Below are 18,420 nucleotides of genomic sequence, written 5' to 3'. Positions count from 1 at the left end.
ATTGGGCTTTACAGTACTCAGTTGGTTTGAGTTCTCTTAATTAATCGGGTTTTACTGTGCTCAAATTGCTTTGTTTACTCAAATGGATTCAAAAGTTCACAGTTGTCATTAGGATTAGTTTATGAACTTAAATGGTTTGTTGCAATCGATTTCCTCAAATGTTACCTTAACTTTTTGGGTTTTACAGTGTACTAGCAAAAGTGCTAGTATTAGTCTAGCAATAGCTATTGTCGCAGCTAGCTTTCTGCAACTCTCACATGGTCACCCACTGAAATTAAGCAGGGATGCGCGTGGTCAGTACCTGGATTGGGAGACCACATGGGAAAGCTAGGATGCTGCTGAAAGTGGTGTTAGTGAGACCAGCAGGGGCGCTCAACCTGCTGTCTGTGTGGGTTCTAATGCCCCAGTATATTGATGGGGACTCTATACTGCTCAGTGAGCACCGTCTTTTGGATGTGACGTTAAACTGAGGTCTTGACTCTCTGTGGATGTCCTTTGAAAAAGAATAGGGGTTTAACCCCAGCATCCTGGCCAAATTTTCCCACTGGCCTCTGTCCATCATGGCCTCCCAACCATCCCCATATCATATTGGCTTCATCACTGTCTCCTCTCTGGCAATATGGGTGCCATTGCGTCATCCAGGTGGATACTGCACAATGGTGGATTCTCCTCAAAAATGTGTGAAGCGCTTTGAGTGTCTAGAAAAAGCGCTATATAAATATAAAGAATTATTATTATTGTTTATGCTCTAGTAAGTTGGTAGTCCTGCCACCTTGATGACATCATACTGGTCTTTATAGTTTATAGGTATCGTTCACCAAAAAATGAAAATTTCCTCAACACTCAGGTGGTTATAAGCCTTTATGAATATGTTTCTTCTGTTGGAACAATTTTGGAAAAGAGTAGACATTGACATGTATACCAAACAAAAATATTTTGGCTGTTTTTTCCAACATTCTTGCTTTGTGATCAACAGAAGAAAGCAACTCAAACAGGTCTGGAACAATTGGATGCTGAGTAAATGATGACAGAACTTTCAGTTTTTCTTTGAACTGTCCTTTTAAGATGGCAAGTGATGTTTGGTCAGAAAGCAGTCTGAAGGGTTTTTTGTATATGAAACAAAATCATAGAGGTGACACAGTGGCTCAGTGGTAAGCACTGTCACCTCACAGCAAGTAGGTCACTGGATCGAGTCCCAGCTGGGTCAGTTGACATTTCTGTGTGGAGTTCTGTGCATGTTCTCCTCGTGTTGGTGTGGGTTTCCTCCGGGTGCTCTGGTTTCCCCCACAGTCCAAAAACATGCGCTTTAGGTAAATTGAATAAACTAACTTGACTGTAGTGTATGAACGTGTGAATGAGTGTGTATGGATGTTTCCCAGTACTGGGTTGCAGCTAGAAGGGCATCCGCTGCATAAAACATATGCTGGATAAGTTGGCGGTTCATTCCGGTGTGACGACTCCTAATGAATAAAGGGACTAAGCTGAAGGAAATTGAATGAATGAATGAAACAAAATCATAAGTCACATAATCTCACACGTTGACTATTGTAATAGACAAAAATACACTGTATACACTAGTCTAAATCCAACATCAGACATCTATTTATACAGCCTTTCTGCATGTGAAATGTCAATTGTGACAGGCTCACTAAACAATCTGTACTGAAATGCGCAGAATAGACTGTTAACAGAGGATCTTAAACCACAGCTGCTCGTCTTGGATCTGCAGAGCTAGAAATGCTACACAGACTCTTTTTTTCACATTTTACTTTTATTATTAGTTATTTTCTCAAAATCAAATTGTTTTTGTGAAATATGGGCAATATGTTTGATGCCAGAAATTCCTTATATGAGTTTTTAAAGGCATAAAGGCTAAATTCTGCCAACATTTACTCACAAGTTGTTCCAAACATGTATGAGTTTGTCTCTTCTTCTGAACACAAAAGATGATATTTTGAAGAGTGTGGGTCACCAAAGAGTTTTTGATTCCAATTGACTACCTAAGTCAGGGACGTATCGGACATTTTAAAAGTGGGGGGACGGCTGTATGAGATCATGCGGTCATATAATTATTAATCACCTGTTTCTAAATGGTCTGTCTCTAAAAATGAGGGGGACGGATCCCCCCTGGTTGCTACGCCCCTGACCTAAGTGGGTTTTTTTTCATGCTATGGAACCAGCATCGCAAGTCTGAAACAACTTTACTATGTGTAAATTGTAAGTTTGGGGTGAATCTCACTTCAAGCTGAGTTCGATGGTCTCTTTTTCTCTTTTTTTTTTTTGCTAAAGTGAAAGGCTGCACTATTTACATCTCTTATGATAAGAGAAATTTGGATTGCTCCTGACATCTTTATCATGGACTCTTGTTATATTTGACATACTATATGCTTTTGTTCTTCAGCGCAGCTTTTAAAGCATGTTTTCGCAGCAACCGTGGGTCTTTAGGGAGTTTTGAGCAGAAAGTTCAGCAGAATTTCCTGTAATTAAAACAACATGGACTTGTGGCTCCATTTTGTGATACAAAATGGCGACAGAAAAAATCAGTTGCAGAGGCAGCAGTCTCTCTGTATAACTGCGTGTCTCTTTCTCTCTCACTTTGTAGGAATGTGAGATTCTGGATATCATCATGAAGATGTGCTGTGAGTAGACCTGTTTTTGTATTTACCCATGACTCACGGCTCAGATTCACTGTCTCCATAAATGGCGTCCTGTCTGTCGCCCACTCTGATTTAACACTGAAATGTTGACTCGTGCCATAAAGTGATGATCCAGCAATCCGGCTCGCCAAATGAGAGTTGACAAAATTCTGCAGGACAGAATTGAGAACATGCAAAAAAAAAAAAGTCAGGGATGAAGTAAAAGAATGATAAAGCACTTCATGGAATATGAAGTATGAAGGGACTTCCTCAGTATGAAGGAAGTCTTGCACATCTGTTTTAAATAAATCCTAAAATCTGTTTCACTTCAGAAAAATCTACTTTAAACACTTATAAGTTGCATAAAAATGATCAAGGTTAAAGTATTTAATTTATGCAAAAGAATAATGTTTATTGCTTTAAAATGATATTCATTGCTTTGTCTATTAACTCTTTGTTTAAGTACTGTAAACGTAGAATGAATTAATTTAAATGCTCATATTGTGCATGTTTATCATTGATATTATTTTTGGAAGCTTAACTTAGATATTTAATATCACCATCCTGGCATGCAAAAGCAGGACATTATCCAGCTGGAGAGAAAACACAGTTTCTTTCAAGAGAAATGTGTAAAAGTTCAGAGCGAAAGTCATATCAGTTTGAAAGAAATGGGAATTGACAGTATTAACCAATCAGATGCGAATAAGGTTTCTGTGCTGCTGTTTTACTTCATATGGGCCAAATTTTTGGGAAATGAAGGTTGTCCGCCCCGTACGGCCTTTGGGTTTCAGCCCCGTGCATTAATTCATCTTCAGCTGCAGTTGCAATAAAAAATCTTGACAGTGTTGTTGTGTCAAGTAATTTTATGGATTCAATTTGTCTTCAAAGATGAAACATCAGTGTGAGATATTTTTTAACAAAAGAGACGCCAGAGACCAGAAAAGATGTCCAAAATAAAACGATATGCATTTCAGCCAACAAGACAAATAGGTCCAACCATTCATTTGAGATTAAGTGAATGCTTCACCCTTATTAACCATTTAATTTTCCTCCCAAATATAATATTACTTTTTTTTTTTTTTGTTTAGTTCTGTCCAGACTATTCATGTCAGGTTATTTTTTGTCGATCTAGGCTTTTGTTAGATAATATAAAATATGTTCTCATAAACGTACAGTTCTCAAGTATTTAAGACCTGCATGACCTGATTATGTTTAAGTGCTTTTTAAGTGAAACGATTAAAAGTTATTAACTAAAATTAGTCCCAGACCAGACTTCATCTGTAAAATAGCTAAATAATAATTTTTCCATTACTGTTCTCAATATAACATGTGTTTTTGATCTGCCTGATATTGTCAAATTTGAAGCAAATGTAATTTTGTTTTCTTTCTTTGCTTCTTTCTCATTTTTAGCTTGCTGTGGTAAGTCATAAGACTTTGAAGTATATAAGAACCATGTTTCATTTAGTGTTTTGCAATGCAATCTTCTTAATATGCATGTGCTTTGTTTGTAAAGAATGCACATGCGGACCCTTGGACATTGCCTTTATCGTGGACAGCTCTGAGAGTATTGGAGCTTCTAACTTTGCCATCTCTAAGGAATTCATTGTGACAATAATGGACAGACTCAAGTTAAGACAGGTGTGTTTTCTTTTTAGCTAAATATAGACCTGTTTCTACATGGTATTAACATGCATCAAAATGCATGTCGTTTGAGCATTTGTGTTGAGAATTCATCAAGACTTTATTTTGCCATGCTCTTCATTACTTTAGGTGTTCTGTGCGATGCACATGTACTGTTGAATGAATGAACACACATAGGATGTGGAATGGCAACAAGTGTATAATCATAACCATGTTTCAGTACAGTTCAGTGAAGTATAAGTGCCTTGTTTTTCAGTGCATTTGCTGACAACGTATAACAAAATGATCATGTTTAGTCTGTAGGTGGAGAGCAGGTGGTCTTTTGTGCCTATTTGAATACATTTGAACACTTGAGTGTTTACAGTGTGAAAGCAATTTTATCTAATGTGACTCTGGAACACAAACCAGGCCTATGATCTATGGGGAACAGTAAAAATACATTGCATGAGTCAAAATTATGGATTTTCATTCATTCATTTTCTTTTCTTTTCTTTTCGGCTTAGTCCCTCATTTATCAGGGGTCGCCAGCACTAACTTATCCAGCATATGTTTTATGCAGTGGATGCCCTTTCAGCTGCAACCCAGTACTGGGAAACACCCATACACTCTCAATTACACACATACACTACGACCAATTAAGTTTATTCAGTTCACCTATAGTTCTTATCTCTGAACTGTGAGCGAAACCGGAGCACAGCGAACACGGGCAGAACACGCAACCTCAACACAGAAAAGCCAACTGGCCCAGCCAGGGCTCAAACCAGTGACTTTCTTGCTGTGAGGTGACAGCGCTGACCACTGAGCCACCATGCTGCCCCTGTTGATTTTCATTTATAGCAAAAATCTTTAGAATATTAAGTAAAAAATCATGTTTCATAATAATTTATAGTTAATATAATAGTTGTATCTCAGCTAAATATTTTGTCCTAACAAAACATACAGTACATCAATGGAAAGCTTATTTATTCAGATTTCAGACTGATGTATAAATCTGAATTTCCAAAAATCAAACCTTAAAATATCTGTAAGTTTTTGAAAGTAGACAAGCTCACTTTTAATCAGATTGACACATTTATTATCAGGTGAAAACCGAGCCACACTTTCCAACCCTTCAATTTACTGTCGACTTTGAATAATTGGTCCTGCAACCATTATAAACATTAGAAAGACACATTCCCGATCATATTAAGATCAGTGGTCAACAATATGGATGTCAATAGTTGCTTCTAGGGCTGTTCGATATGCAAAAAATGCAATCTCGATAATTATTTTCAATATTGAACAATAAGAATATATATTGCAATATAAGTTTTTAATGCTTCCAGATTTAAGAGAACCCCAACAACAACTAAACTAAAGCCATAAAAATTTAAGGGTCCATTAAATGGCATAACATATTTTCGGCCGATAAATTTACGGTGGCAAAAGATCTCTAATATCAACACACTTTTAGATTCCCATTGTTGTACATTTCTGCTGTGTGATTGGCTCTTAGATAAATATAGAGTAAAAAAGTCCAGAGCCTATCATTGTTATTGACATAAATTTTATGGCGATTCAATACAATATCGTTTATTGGCCCAGACCTAGTTGATACTTACATTTTTTACATTTGGTGCCTTCGAGTCTTGAAAATGTGGTGGTGACATACTAGATGCACAGGCTTTTCCAAACTTATTTCACATTGAATTTCACTTTTTTTTTGCAGTTTGGTGCCAACGAGTCTCGTATTGGTGTGGTGCAGTACAGCGGTGCCAGTGCTCAAGAGGTGGTACAGCTTGGTGACCCCAACATCAAGACCCTGACCGACCTAAAACAGTATGAAATTTAGACATTCTCTTAGTTAAAAGCCTCTGTCTGCACACAGTATGGTAATAATGAATTCAAGAAACACTTGTGTGGTTTGAAGGAATTTGTTTTCCCATCATTGTGTGAGTTTGGAGCGCTGTCTGAAGATATAAAGATAATTATCTCTGTCTTTCATTTTAGAGCTGTGAAAGACTTGCGCTGGCTGGCTGAAGCCACATACACTGGAGAAGCTCTTCAGTACTCGCTAAAAAACATGCTCAGCAAGCTCATCACGGAGAGGAGTGTGGTCCTTGTTCTTACTGATGGACGCTCAGACACTATCAGGGATAAAGTGCCATTAAACGTGCTGTGCGGCAAAGGATTTAAGGTAAAGATATAGAACTTGGGCAACCCAGGCGCACTGGAAAACATACTTCTATCTGCATTTTTGCAAAAAAAAAAAACAAAAAAAAAACATATCTTATAAATGCAATAATGCAGTTCTTAGCTGAAATGAACACTAATTGCAGTAAAATACCAGCAAGATTAAGGCTTGGTCACACATGAATATGGCTAATTAGCATGACATAACCAGCTCTATACAATATATGTAGTAATAAACGTTCTCGAAACCTCACCTGGTGCAGTATTGTAACTGAAATATACGGCCTCAAAAACGAATCAATAAGACGTCACCACTTCCTCCTCTGGTAACATGCCGGATCCGTTACCCCAATCTGTTCCAGGACCCTGCAAAATACAAATTAAGCACAGGTTATAGGTGGTTATTAGCAACAAGTTGTTAGCTACAGTTTCTTTAATGTCCACCGGTGTCGCTAACAACATGGGTTTCTGAACTGTACATACAGTATAGACTGGGATGGGCAAACTTGTTCCTGGAGGACCGGTGTCCTGCAGAGTTTAGCTCCAACCCTAATCAAAACACACCTGTCTGTAGCTTTTAAGTGAACTTGAAGACACTGATTAGCATGTTTAGGTGTGTTTGATTACTGTTGGAGCAAAACTCTGCAGGAAACCGGCCCTCCAGGAACAAATTTGCCCATCCTTGGGGACTGTTCAAAAGTTTTATGGTTGAGTTTAGTATAAGGCGTACTATATATTATTGTAATAAGCTATAACAGTATTAATCATTTAGAGACATTCAGCAGAGTTCTTATTGCAATGCAAAAGTACAGTTTAAATATTGCTACCTTGATAGATTCATGTTCATCTGTATCTTCCAAAGGTAACATTATTTGACAGAAATTGCTCATTCTTTCCAAAGAGCCTGGGTTTAACTTGAACCCAATGAGCTAATGTAGTTTGGTGAATCTTTGAGGAAATACACACGAAAGTTATGTCATATATCAAATGAACTGAATACACTGCAGATGAGGTGATATTTGATTATGGAAGACTTGTGATCCAAATTAACATTTGATGTTATCTGCACATAAATATGGTCCTACAGTATGAAATCCTCAATAAGAGAGAGAATGGAAACCTTGACTCTCTTCTGGTTTCTGGCAGGTTGGTGGGGTTGGAGTGACGGATTATGCTGAGAGGAAACCCAATCCGGAACAGCTTGATGAGGTTGTGTGTAAAGATGATCCCAGAAAAGGCTTCTCCTTTGTCCTAAACAACTTTGGTTTACTTCTGGATGACAGCTTCCTGCAAAACCTGACTGAGAAAATCTGCGAAGGTGGGTTGAACACCTAGATTTGGGGTGCTTCGCAAATTCTGGATGTGATATTGAGAAATATTAACTTGTCGTGCTTTCTTCACAGACAAGAAGTGTCCCACATATACTTGTCCAAGTAAGTTTATAAACACAAATCACAGATTTTTCCGCATTTTGACTTCGAGATATTAATAGTTTGCTTCTTCCTCTTCTTCAGTTTCATTTATTGACAACACCGATGTCCTTGTTATGATGGACAGCTCGGCCAGTGTTGGCGCCAAGAACTTCGAGATGACCAAGGACTTCTCACGGATGCTAGCTAAGCGCTTTTTGTCAGCAGAAAGAGGAAATTTCCAGGTTCGAATTGGTGTTGGCCAATACAGCAACAATGCCAACTTGGAGGCCGAATTTTCTACAAACGCCACCCAGGTGGTCGCTCAAATCGCAGACGCCAAGTTCCAGAATGCAGGTACGCAGGTAACAAACGCTCTCAACTTCGCCATCGAGCGCTTCAGAGGCGGTAGGACGAGGAAGAAGAAGCTGCTGGTGTTTTCGGATGGCCGTTCTCAAGGTGTTAACTCCATCCAGATTGAGAAAGCTGTGGAGCAGGTGAGCAACGCGGGCATTGAGCTGTACGTTCTGGCTGTTGGAAATCAGGTGAATGAAGCGCATCTACGCACCTTAGTGAGCCGAGGCCGGCCTTATGACAACACCTATGCCTACCGCCATCTTTTTAAAGTACCCGACTACCGCTCATTGGTCACTGGGGTCTTTTACCAAACTGTGTCCCGCAAGATTTCCCTGGAGACGAGAGGGTGATTGGGTAATGGGAGGGGGCGAGGAATAAAGGGCATGGGTGGCATTATAGCACAAGCTTTAATTGTTTTAGGGTTTTTATTTTTGTCTATGTTTTTCATGTGAACGATGTATCTGAACCTGAAAGGTTTTTCATAGTCATTTTATAAAAGACAGTAAATGATTGTGTCAGAATTCTTTAAAACATTAGTATTTTTATGTCACTTATGTCTTAAAAGTAAGGGGATTACTCAAGAGATGTTTCACAATTGTTGGAGGGGGTTCTAGGGCTTTGACTAGATATATGGCTGCATTCGTTTTGCTGTCCATGAAATTATTCAACACTCAATCATTCAACACTCAATCATATGTTTACTATCCAATGTTGAGGGCACAGAATTTTTTTTTCCCAGTGGTGAATAGCTAGAATCTGTATAATTCAGACTTAAGCCCCTTTCATACAGTGATACCAGTAAATATCCCGAAAATTTCCGGAACGACTTTACCGGTATATTTAAAAAAAAACGCTATTCACACAGGCAAGGACATTACGGATTTTTCCGGAAAAGGCCATTCACACATCCATTCCAAAATACCGGTAAATTCTGACATCATTAGCCAGAAATTACTTCTAAATGGCTGCGCTTGTACTGTAAACATTTGACTATTACAAGCTCTGTGGATGGATAAGTATTGTGAACAACTTTGATGAAAGCATATGTCGAGATGTTCAGAATATGTGTGTGCTGGTGCTAACTGGCTGCTTCATGTGCACACGCATCAAGCAACTGAAGGAAGCAGAGCTTGAAGGTAAACAAACAACGGCTTATCATAAGCATTTTACCGATAATTTTTTACACAGTTGGCATTAAGAAGGAACATAGAAACGTTATCTGACTAACATCTAGCAACTAAATGTGTCTGGAAAAATATTCAAAATATTTTATTTTCATAAACAGTGTGCATGTGAATGCGTCTGAGTGTTCTGATTGGTTGGAGTGGACGTCTAATGTCAGAGAGTTTTAATTCCTTCAGCGTTCAAGCATTCTGGCAAATTACCGGTAATGTTACTTCTTACTTCTTTTTCCGGAAAATTGCCGTAACAAATTTACTGGTATTTGTAAAAAAGGGCCTGTTCACACATACAGGCCTTTCCGGAAAATTGCCGGTAATTTTCCGGAAAGGTCTGTATCTGTAAAAGGGGATTTAGTCTCTTTAAAGTGATAATTCACCCCATAATAAAAATGTGCTCACTATTTGCTTGACCTCTAGTCGATTTAAACCTTTTTCTTCGGTTGAACACAATATAGTATATTTTGAAGAAAGCTGAAAACCTGTAGCCATTGACATCTATAATAAGAAAAACAAATCGTATGGATGTGAATGATTACAGGTTTCCATCATTCTTTAAAGTATCTTCTTTTGTGTTCAACAGACGAAAGAAACTCAAATAGGTTTTAATCAAATAAAGGGAGAGTAAACAATCACAAAATTTTTGGGTGAACTATACCTTTAAGAACCGTTCATGCCAAGATAAATATCTATAAAGATAATTACAGGAGTATTAACATCCATTTCAATGTACTATTAACTGAAATTGTGCTGTCTGCCACTTTAAATGCACACACTTGTTAAAGCAGGATGGATTTTGATTGGCTGTTCTCATCGTTCATAAGCTAAAAGAAATAGAACTGTATCTTTATAGTTATCCTTTGCATGAATGGTGCTTTAGACACTTGTTAGGCTCATTTACACCAAGAATGATAACTACTGTATAACAATAACTATATTTGTGTCCATAGAAACACACAAAAATGTCAATGTTATTCTTTTATTAAGTGCTTTATGAAGTGCAAACTTCAGTTTTGTCATCTGCTCCTTAAAATGCATGAAATTGACAAATAGGATAGGTTTCGACTGAAAGTGTTTTGGGTGATGTTGTCTGTGCTGTTATTATTTCAGCTGTGGTGTCCCTTATTCTTTTAGACCTTATCTTTATTGTTATCACTAAAGTTATTTTTCTTGGATTGAATGAGGCTTTATAAATAAAAGTAGTGTAATGCAACAAAAACAAATATTGCTCAGAGGGTCCAAAATGAACATTTTCTGGCGTTAATTTTGGACCCTGCTTGCAACAAAATCTGAGCAATTTTTAAAAGTTTTTTTGTCCATTAGTTTGTGATGCACTTATAGCATTGAAAGTAAAACTTGAATATAAATTTGGTGCTACCGATGGAAACACTACACTAGCTCCTTTAATTATTCAAATGCAGGTTTCTTCAGAAGTATTCTTTACACCTTTAGCCAAAGTTTACCAATGGGTTTCTCATGTCAGAAATGTATTTGAGACTTTGTAAAGTTATTTGAAATAAAGGACGCTACACCCCACCACTAACGCCTCTGTCATGTGTCCATACTGAAAAACAGCTCAAATTCCACAATCCACCAGAAGTAGCTGTGGATGATCAGTGTCAATTTAGTTGTTATAGGAGAATGTCTTTTCTCTGTGATTTATCTCCTTGCTTGCACCACAAAAATATTTTATTTACTGCTGTCTTTTCTTAATTTATGATTACTGTACATTTAAAAATCAGATTTTAGCCAATGAATGCCTTAAGGGGGACGTCAATGTCATATGGTCTACAGTATAGAAGTTATCTAGCTCAAATGCAAAGATTGTTGAAAAATGAGTCGATATTCTGTTTCTGCCATGAGAAGATGAGCATGTGCTGCGTGTTCACTAGGATTGACTTTACGTTTGAACGGTTGCAACTTGACAATGTGTAAAGGCAAGTTTCCAAGTGGAAATCTTCCAGTTAACAGCCACAACACCCTGACAACATGCAATATGTCAATAGAGATCGGCTGTGGCTTTTCTAAGAGACATATGCTTCCCTCACCCCAAAACTGCTATAAGATCTGATATCGTCTGACAAGGCCATTTAAGCATATCCGTGCAATTACTGGCTAGTGGAGAGACATGAAACAGGGCAAAAATACATTTGCCAGTCTTAAGATTCAGGATACACATTTCTGTTTGGGAAGGAAGACATATTTGCATATCCTACATTTAGAATATTTTGGCTAACTGTTATTTAAGCAGACTTATACTTAATGAGGCTGTATTTATTTTATGAAAACAGAAAAAAATATTATGAAATATTATAATTTCTAATAGCAGCACTGTCACCTCACAGCAAGAAGGTTGCTGGTTCGAGTTCCAGCTGGGCCAGTTGGCATTTCTCTGTGGAGTTTGCTCCAGTTTCCCCCACAATCCAAAAACATGTGGTACAGGTGAACTGAATAAAATAAATTGGCCCAGCAACATGAGTGTGTGTGGGTGTTTCCCAGTGTGGGGTTGCGGCTGGAAGGGCATCCGCTGCGCAAAACATATGCTGGATAAGTTGGCGGTTCATTCCGCTGTGGTGACCCCAGATTAATAAAGGGACTAAGCCAAAAAGAAAATGAATAAATGAAAAAATCACTCGCTGTTACGGTATTTGATATATTTATATACAGCTTATATTATAAAGCGGTCTATTTATTAAAAAATCTGCTATTTCTTTCCATGAACTTTAATTTTTAAAAAGCAAGTAAATCAGATCTGTGAATGAAATAAAGTCCTGGATCAGTTTATTTAGTACCCTGAGGTGAGAGGAAGCTGCAGTGTGATTCGCAGATCGCATGTGGATTCGTTTTGGCTATTGTACGAATTCTCATTAATGCTCATTTTCCCTAGAAAAGACATTGAAGAACAACTGTGATGCATTAAAATAATAGCCTTACTGGAATCCTTTCAAGTAAACAAAACACTTAACATTTGCATTGGTAAGTGTTGCTTGACGTCTGGCACACTGTCCACATCCATTCTACCTTTAGTACATCATTATATGTTAAATCCAGCATTTTAAGTATTTTAAGATGATAAACACTATCTTGCACATGCAAGCAGATTCGTTTTTTTTCTTCAAGGATTTGTTAGTCTTACCCATATCTTTTCAAAAATCCATAGACCATCCATACCTTTAGTGCATCATTAGTATATGTTGGACAGTATCTTAGGATAATAAACACTTTCATGCACATCTAAAAGCAGCCACATTTGTGTTTTTCATTAAGGATATGATGGTGTCTTACCCATATCTTTTCAAAAATCTTTACGTCTCTCCTCAAATGTGTATAGTCCATTCATTCTACCTTTAGTCCATCATTAGTATATGTTAAATGATAATGATCCAGTATTTTTTTGATGATAAACACTTTCATGCACATGTAAAAGCAGGCAGATTTGTTTTTTTCCTCAAGGATTTTTTTAGTAGCCCATATCTTTTCTAAAAACCATTACTTCTCTTCTCAAATGTATAGACCCTTTTTCTTGGCTGCTGCATCGAGGACGCCATAGCGACCAGCGTCTTTCGGTAGAATGTTAAGAACTTCCGTTTACGATGTTTACAACCGGTTATTTGCGCTCCGAAAATGTATTTCCGCTGTTGAATCCTGCGGAAAAATCCATAAAAACAGACTTTGGTAAGTAATATAGGATGTTTGAACATACCTTCTAATGTTTGTTGAAGTATATTTCATTCAGAAACAATAGTAAAGCGAAAACATTATCGCTTCACGAGTCCGACGTCACATTAAAAAGAGCGACAAAATGATAACGTTTGAATTTTGCAACATGGACAGAATTAGAAAGCTGATGCGTTATACCCAAATGAACAAAGTACAACGCTTATTGTGATTTACTGGAAGGTAGGCAATACTTTTTTAAGATAGCAGAAAGATGTTGGGATCAGTTTATCAAAATGAGAATGTGTTAAAATCGAGAAAACAATCTAGCCCTAGTGTAGCCTAAACAGTCGATTTTAAACAGACATTTAGGCTACATGGAACACGAAATTGTTGTTGCTGTTTTAAACTAAAATGCACAGTTAATCTCATCAGTGTTGCATTTAAACTCAATTTATTTATTTATTTATTTATTTATTTATTTATTTATTTATTTATCTTCTGTAAGGGAAGGGTTCCATTTATAAAACTCACCTCAGTCACTCTTTGGTCGCTCTCATTAGTGTCATAATTATTATTATTCTTTTTAAATCAATTTCAGTTAATAGATGCACATTTCAGAGGGGGTGCATTTTACTGCAAGGGGGACATTTTTCAGTAGGAATTCCTTAAGGCGTCATGGTTGGGTAAATTTAGAGCACAGTGAATCAGAGTACAACAAATATTTTTTTTTTACAATTCTATTTGCTGAAATAATAAAAGAGAAACTCCATGGTGTTATCAAGACTTTCAGAAAACTTTCAAGGATTTAAGATTATGATGACCATTAAATGCGGTCTTGTGAAAAGGGTTCATATTAATATCATTTTTTGATCATATAGCCTAACTGCAAGTATTTTGAGCAGTAGACTACAATATTTGTTTATTTTGTGTTACAGATATAATTATATTCTGTAATACAATATTATTTAACATTATAATAAGATTATATTATTAAATAAAATTAAAAATGTATTCATTGTTTAATTACTTTAAAAAAACTGTTTTTATTTAAACAGTATTTCATTTTTAAAACTCATTCTGGGTCCATGTTTTCAATAATACTTCCAAAGAACAAGCCTTCCCAATTGGACTGCTATTCGGAAAAAAGCTGCAGCTGCTAAAACATCCAAACCCTATTTAAATTCAACTTTCTTCCCCTCCCATTGGGCAAATTTAATCTCTGACATTACTGTTCTTTCTTAAAACAAGGCTAAAGCCTGAACATTTAAGCAAGCCAAATGTGATTTCTATTAGCAAAACCTTCCGACATCCAGCAGTTTTGTAACACAAAGACATTTAGCCTTGAAATAAACAAACTTTTGACTGATTTCAACATCTTAGATTCATTATCCTGCCAGATTTACTGTCTGCTTGATTTTATAATTGGTACAACATGGGTAGCTTTTGAAGTTTCATGTATACTACTCTCTCAGAAAGTCATTAGACTTTTAAAAAGCATTGTATGTAGTTTTTAAAGTGCTAATTTGTAATATTTATGGGGTAAATAATGTACAATTATGTACTCCTAGCTTCTAAACCTTAAGCCTATACCACTATACCACTTTTTTGAGAGAGTGTACAAGAATGTTCTGTCAAATCATGCCTCAAGCACCGCTCACATGACAAACTCATTTGCCAAATTTGCTTGAAGTCCCACAGAAAAGCACTTTGGCCTTGGAAACAAAGTGTATGGAGGTGTGGGAGGAGTTTAAAGAGAGGAGGCGGAGAGGTTTGGTACAATGTGCCCAAATAATGACTCCCAGCTGGCGTTAAATACTGAGAGCCAACATCTGGAGGTATGTGGTCACACAACTATCTTATAAGGATGCAAGTCGCCTGAAGAAAAAAGTTATGAGGTCAGTTAAAGATGGCAGAGACTGAAAACAAAAGAGGAAATGTAAATAAAAAAGACTGGATTGAGTAAATATACTGGAGGAAATTGAAACATGTTTTATTTAAGTTTTGTACGTAGACGTTGGCAAAAATGCAGGAGGAACTTTTGGAAAGATCTAGGAGTTAAAAAAAAGGGTGGATAAGAGAGAAATGGTGGGAGAGGGGAAGGAAAGGTTTGACTTGAATGGCGTAGCAGGGTAATCCCACAATGCACTGTAATTTGCAGGAGCAATGAGTGCTGTGAGAGCACCATGGTGGGAGTTAAGTTTAGTTTAAACAAACTCCAGCCAATAGTGAACCACAAAACCGGGAGACCAAAAGCCACGGTTAAACACTTAGTCAAATGACACATGCAATCTTTTTTTTACGCTTTGTAGGAGAAGCTGAGTCACAGGCTTAAATTAGGTGGGGGGAGACCATTTGAATCAAAACATTTCATATTATTGTAAGCATGGATCATCACTACCATAATGGAATCATTACATCGTCCACTTTGAATAATTAATCATTTAATGAACTGAACTTTTCACTGGAACACAAACCTGTGCCCTACTGATTAATGATGGAGTTCATGCAAAATCTTACTGACTTGAAAGTTCAGTTCCTTATTTTGGCAATATAAATAATCGGTTAGTTTGAGTAAAGAGAGACTTAATGGAGGAACTAATGGAAAAGTGTTGAATTTTCTTAGTCATTTAAGCAAACTCAACACTTTGTTATTTTGTGCTTTGGTGGATTAGTGGCTAATTCATTTGAATTCATACAACCTTATTCGGTTGTATGATCTGCTCATGTCCAATTAATGGTTATATTAAGGAGAGAGCATTCATACTTGCATATTTCTAAAAATCATGCATTTTAATACAGTTCAGTGAGATTGGGTTGGTAAACCCAAAGAAAGACCGCATACTGCAGTTTCTAGGTGAAACGAACACTAGGTGCAGTATGACAACAACAGCTGTAGTTCCTAATTACATAGTGATAGTTACAGAGATATTATGGATGGATAAAAACTTATTTTTATGCAGTTCTTTGCACAACACCAAACAAACACCATTAAAAATGTCACCTCACCTCTCTATTTTCATATGGACAACTTTTAAGATCGTGAACCTGATTTCACTAAGTAGGACATGTTCCTGGATTAACATCTACTGTATGTTGATCCTGGAACAACATTCCAATCAGCCAATCAGAATTAGGGGTATGTTTACAGTTTATGTTAAATTTAGGCTTATGGTTAGGTTTATGCACTTCTACTTGATTGTCATCCAACAATTATTCCCCCCTGACTTGGTAAATATTTTACAGTTAAGGTTGGGTTTAGCGGTAGGGAATAAGTATGGATTACATTTTTGAACAAAAATGATATTCCAGGATCAACATACAATAGATGTTAATGCAGGATCACATCATACTTGGCAAAATCAGACTGATATTTTCAGATATGGGGCCCTATCATACACTCGGCGCAATAAGGCGCAATATTTTCAGACCAGCACAACCCTAATTTTCCCATTATCCTCCAAGTTGTTTAAATAGAAAATCCATTTGCGCCACATTGTGGACTCATGGGTGTTCTGGTCTAGAAAAGAGGTGTGTTTTGGCATGTTGCTATTTTGAGGAACTAAAATAGACTGAAAGCAGGTCTAAAGTCCAGCACAGAGCGTGTTAGTTGTGCGCCTGACTTACACATTACTTAAAACATACAGGATGTACAGCAATAAACAATTTCTTTACAAATGAAAAAAGAATTAAAAGAATAAAATATTGCAAAATTTATTACTTTCTACATTAATATAAAAACCTCTGCCTCAATGCCTTCATCATCTCGGGGGGCTTTTTTCAGCTTATTCATAACAACTTGCTTTTGTATAAGGTTATTATTATTATCAGTATTATTTATTATATGCATATTTATATTTATTTTATTAAAAACAAGCTTAGATTTGTCCACCTGTCAGGTTTTGGACCATATGGGCCATATAACGTGTGTTTGAATATAACTTTCCTAGAAAACTTTCTTGACCACACTTCGTTATTATTGTTATTATTTAGAAAAAGTTTTTAAATAAATCTTTGCCCTTAACAAACTAAATTAATTATGTAGGCTGATGGATGTCTTCAGTGGCGTGTACAACACATTTTCCTTACTCCACGTAAGAGAGAAAAAGAAAGTAAAGGCAGAATGAAGGAGGCTTGTATTTTATCCTTGTGCTGCAGATGGTCTGTTTAACTGTTTTCTCGCTAGTGAAGCAGTCAGTTTTTACACTTACAAAGTCCACCAATAGCAAATGCGCCATGGCTGACTCTTAAAGGGAATGGGAGATGAGACTTTGATTGGTTTATTCCAAAACACACCCATAACTCATTAAGAGAATAAGCACAACCCTGTTAGATCATGCGCCGCGGCACAGAGTGTATTTTTCCGTCTTTAAAATAGCAAAAGTGGATTCCCTTAATGCTTTTGTGCCCTGCACTTTAGACTTTGCGCCTAGATTGTTAAAATAGAGCCCATGGTCAGTTCATTTGATAGCTCACTTTGTATAGTGTTGGCACACACACAGGTTGCCAGTTTGACGACACCAACAGGAGCGAGCGAGTCTGACAACCGAGCCTTAGCTGCTCTGCTAATGTTTATGTTTGTACAATTTGTATATAGTATTTTTTTCATTTAGGACACTGCTACTGTTTTCCGCAGGCTGCATTTTCGATTGCAGCCACATACATTGAGGCAGCCTTCATGACTATATAATTGGGTAAACTGGCAGTGGATGAAGTTAAATAGATCAAAACAAAGACAGACAATTCTACACTGAGCGCACATTTTCAAAGAAGAATAACTGACTTTAGCATTGTTTTTCAGATAAAACGCTTTGACTACAGTGACATGTTTCTTAATATATACAAACAAATCGTGGTATTTTTATGCTTTATGCATCTTTATGAACACAGTCCACTGAATTAAATAGGAAAAACATATATTCTGAACAAGCGCTGCTGTAAAAGCACTCTTTTGAGGGACGTGGGATTTAAGCCATATTCTAAATTCTGAAATTTGCCAAATATTGGTGACACAAATCACTAGCGATATAGTCTGAAACACATTATTTGTCAAATGAAATTTGAGAAAGAAAATGGTTTAGTTCCTCTGCATGAAAAGTCATTCATTGGTCATCGGCCACCCATTGAGAAGCGTGAGCATTTGCAGCGACTCCCTTTGATTATCCAAAACTAACTGAAGGCTGCATCTGAAAATCATCCAGCCTTATAGACAAACATCATGCGCAATAAATATGTCCTTTTCAGATTTGCACCTGCACCAGCCAAAATGTAAGTTAAAATGGTTCATCAAATGACCGTTTACAAACTCGGCCCTCTTCTGTTTAACCTGGCCATGATGTGAGCGCAGCCCAACCGACTAACAAACCACAG

At 36.9% G+C, this 18,420-nt stretch overlaps 1 protein-coding gene across 1 annotated transcript in view; it reads left to right on the top strand.

The window, feature by feature from the left end:
- The window catches only part of col6a1 (collagen, type VI, alpha 1), a 75,757-nt gene extending 64,825 nt beyond the window's left edge, over nucleotides 1-10,932 (top strand). Inside the window, exons 28-35 of the mRNA XM_056468626.1 lie at nucleotides 2,603-2,639; nucleotides 4,047-4,055; nucleotides 4,150-4,274; nucleotides 5,986-6,095; nucleotides 6,267-6,453; nucleotides 7,596-7,767; nucleotides 7,853-7,882; nucleotides 7,964-10,932. Coding sequence (XP_056324601.1) covers nucleotides 2,603-2,639; nucleotides 4,047-4,055; nucleotides 4,150-4,274; nucleotides 5,986-6,095; nucleotides 6,267-6,453; nucleotides 7,596-7,767; nucleotides 7,853-7,882; nucleotides 7,964-8,565 — 1,272 coding nt within the window. The 3' untranslated portion in view covers nucleotides 8,566-10,932. The remainder of the gene's footprint in view (nucleotides 1-2,602; nucleotides 2,640-4,046; nucleotides 4,056-4,149; nucleotides 4,275-5,985; nucleotides 6,096-6,266; nucleotides 6,454-7,595; nucleotides 7,768-7,852; nucleotides 7,883-7,963) is intronic.
- Nucleotides 10,933-18,420: the final 7,488 nt, after the last annotated feature.

Source organism: Danio aesculapii, chromosome 11 (genome assembly GCF_903798145.1).
Source record: "Danio aesculapii chromosome 11, fDanAes4.1, whole genome shotgun sequence".
Lineage (NCBI taxonomy): Eukaryota > Metazoa > Chordata > Actinopteri > Cypriniformes > Danionidae > Danio > Danio aesculapii.
This window is presented reverse-complemented; position numbering and strand designations above follow the sequence as displayed.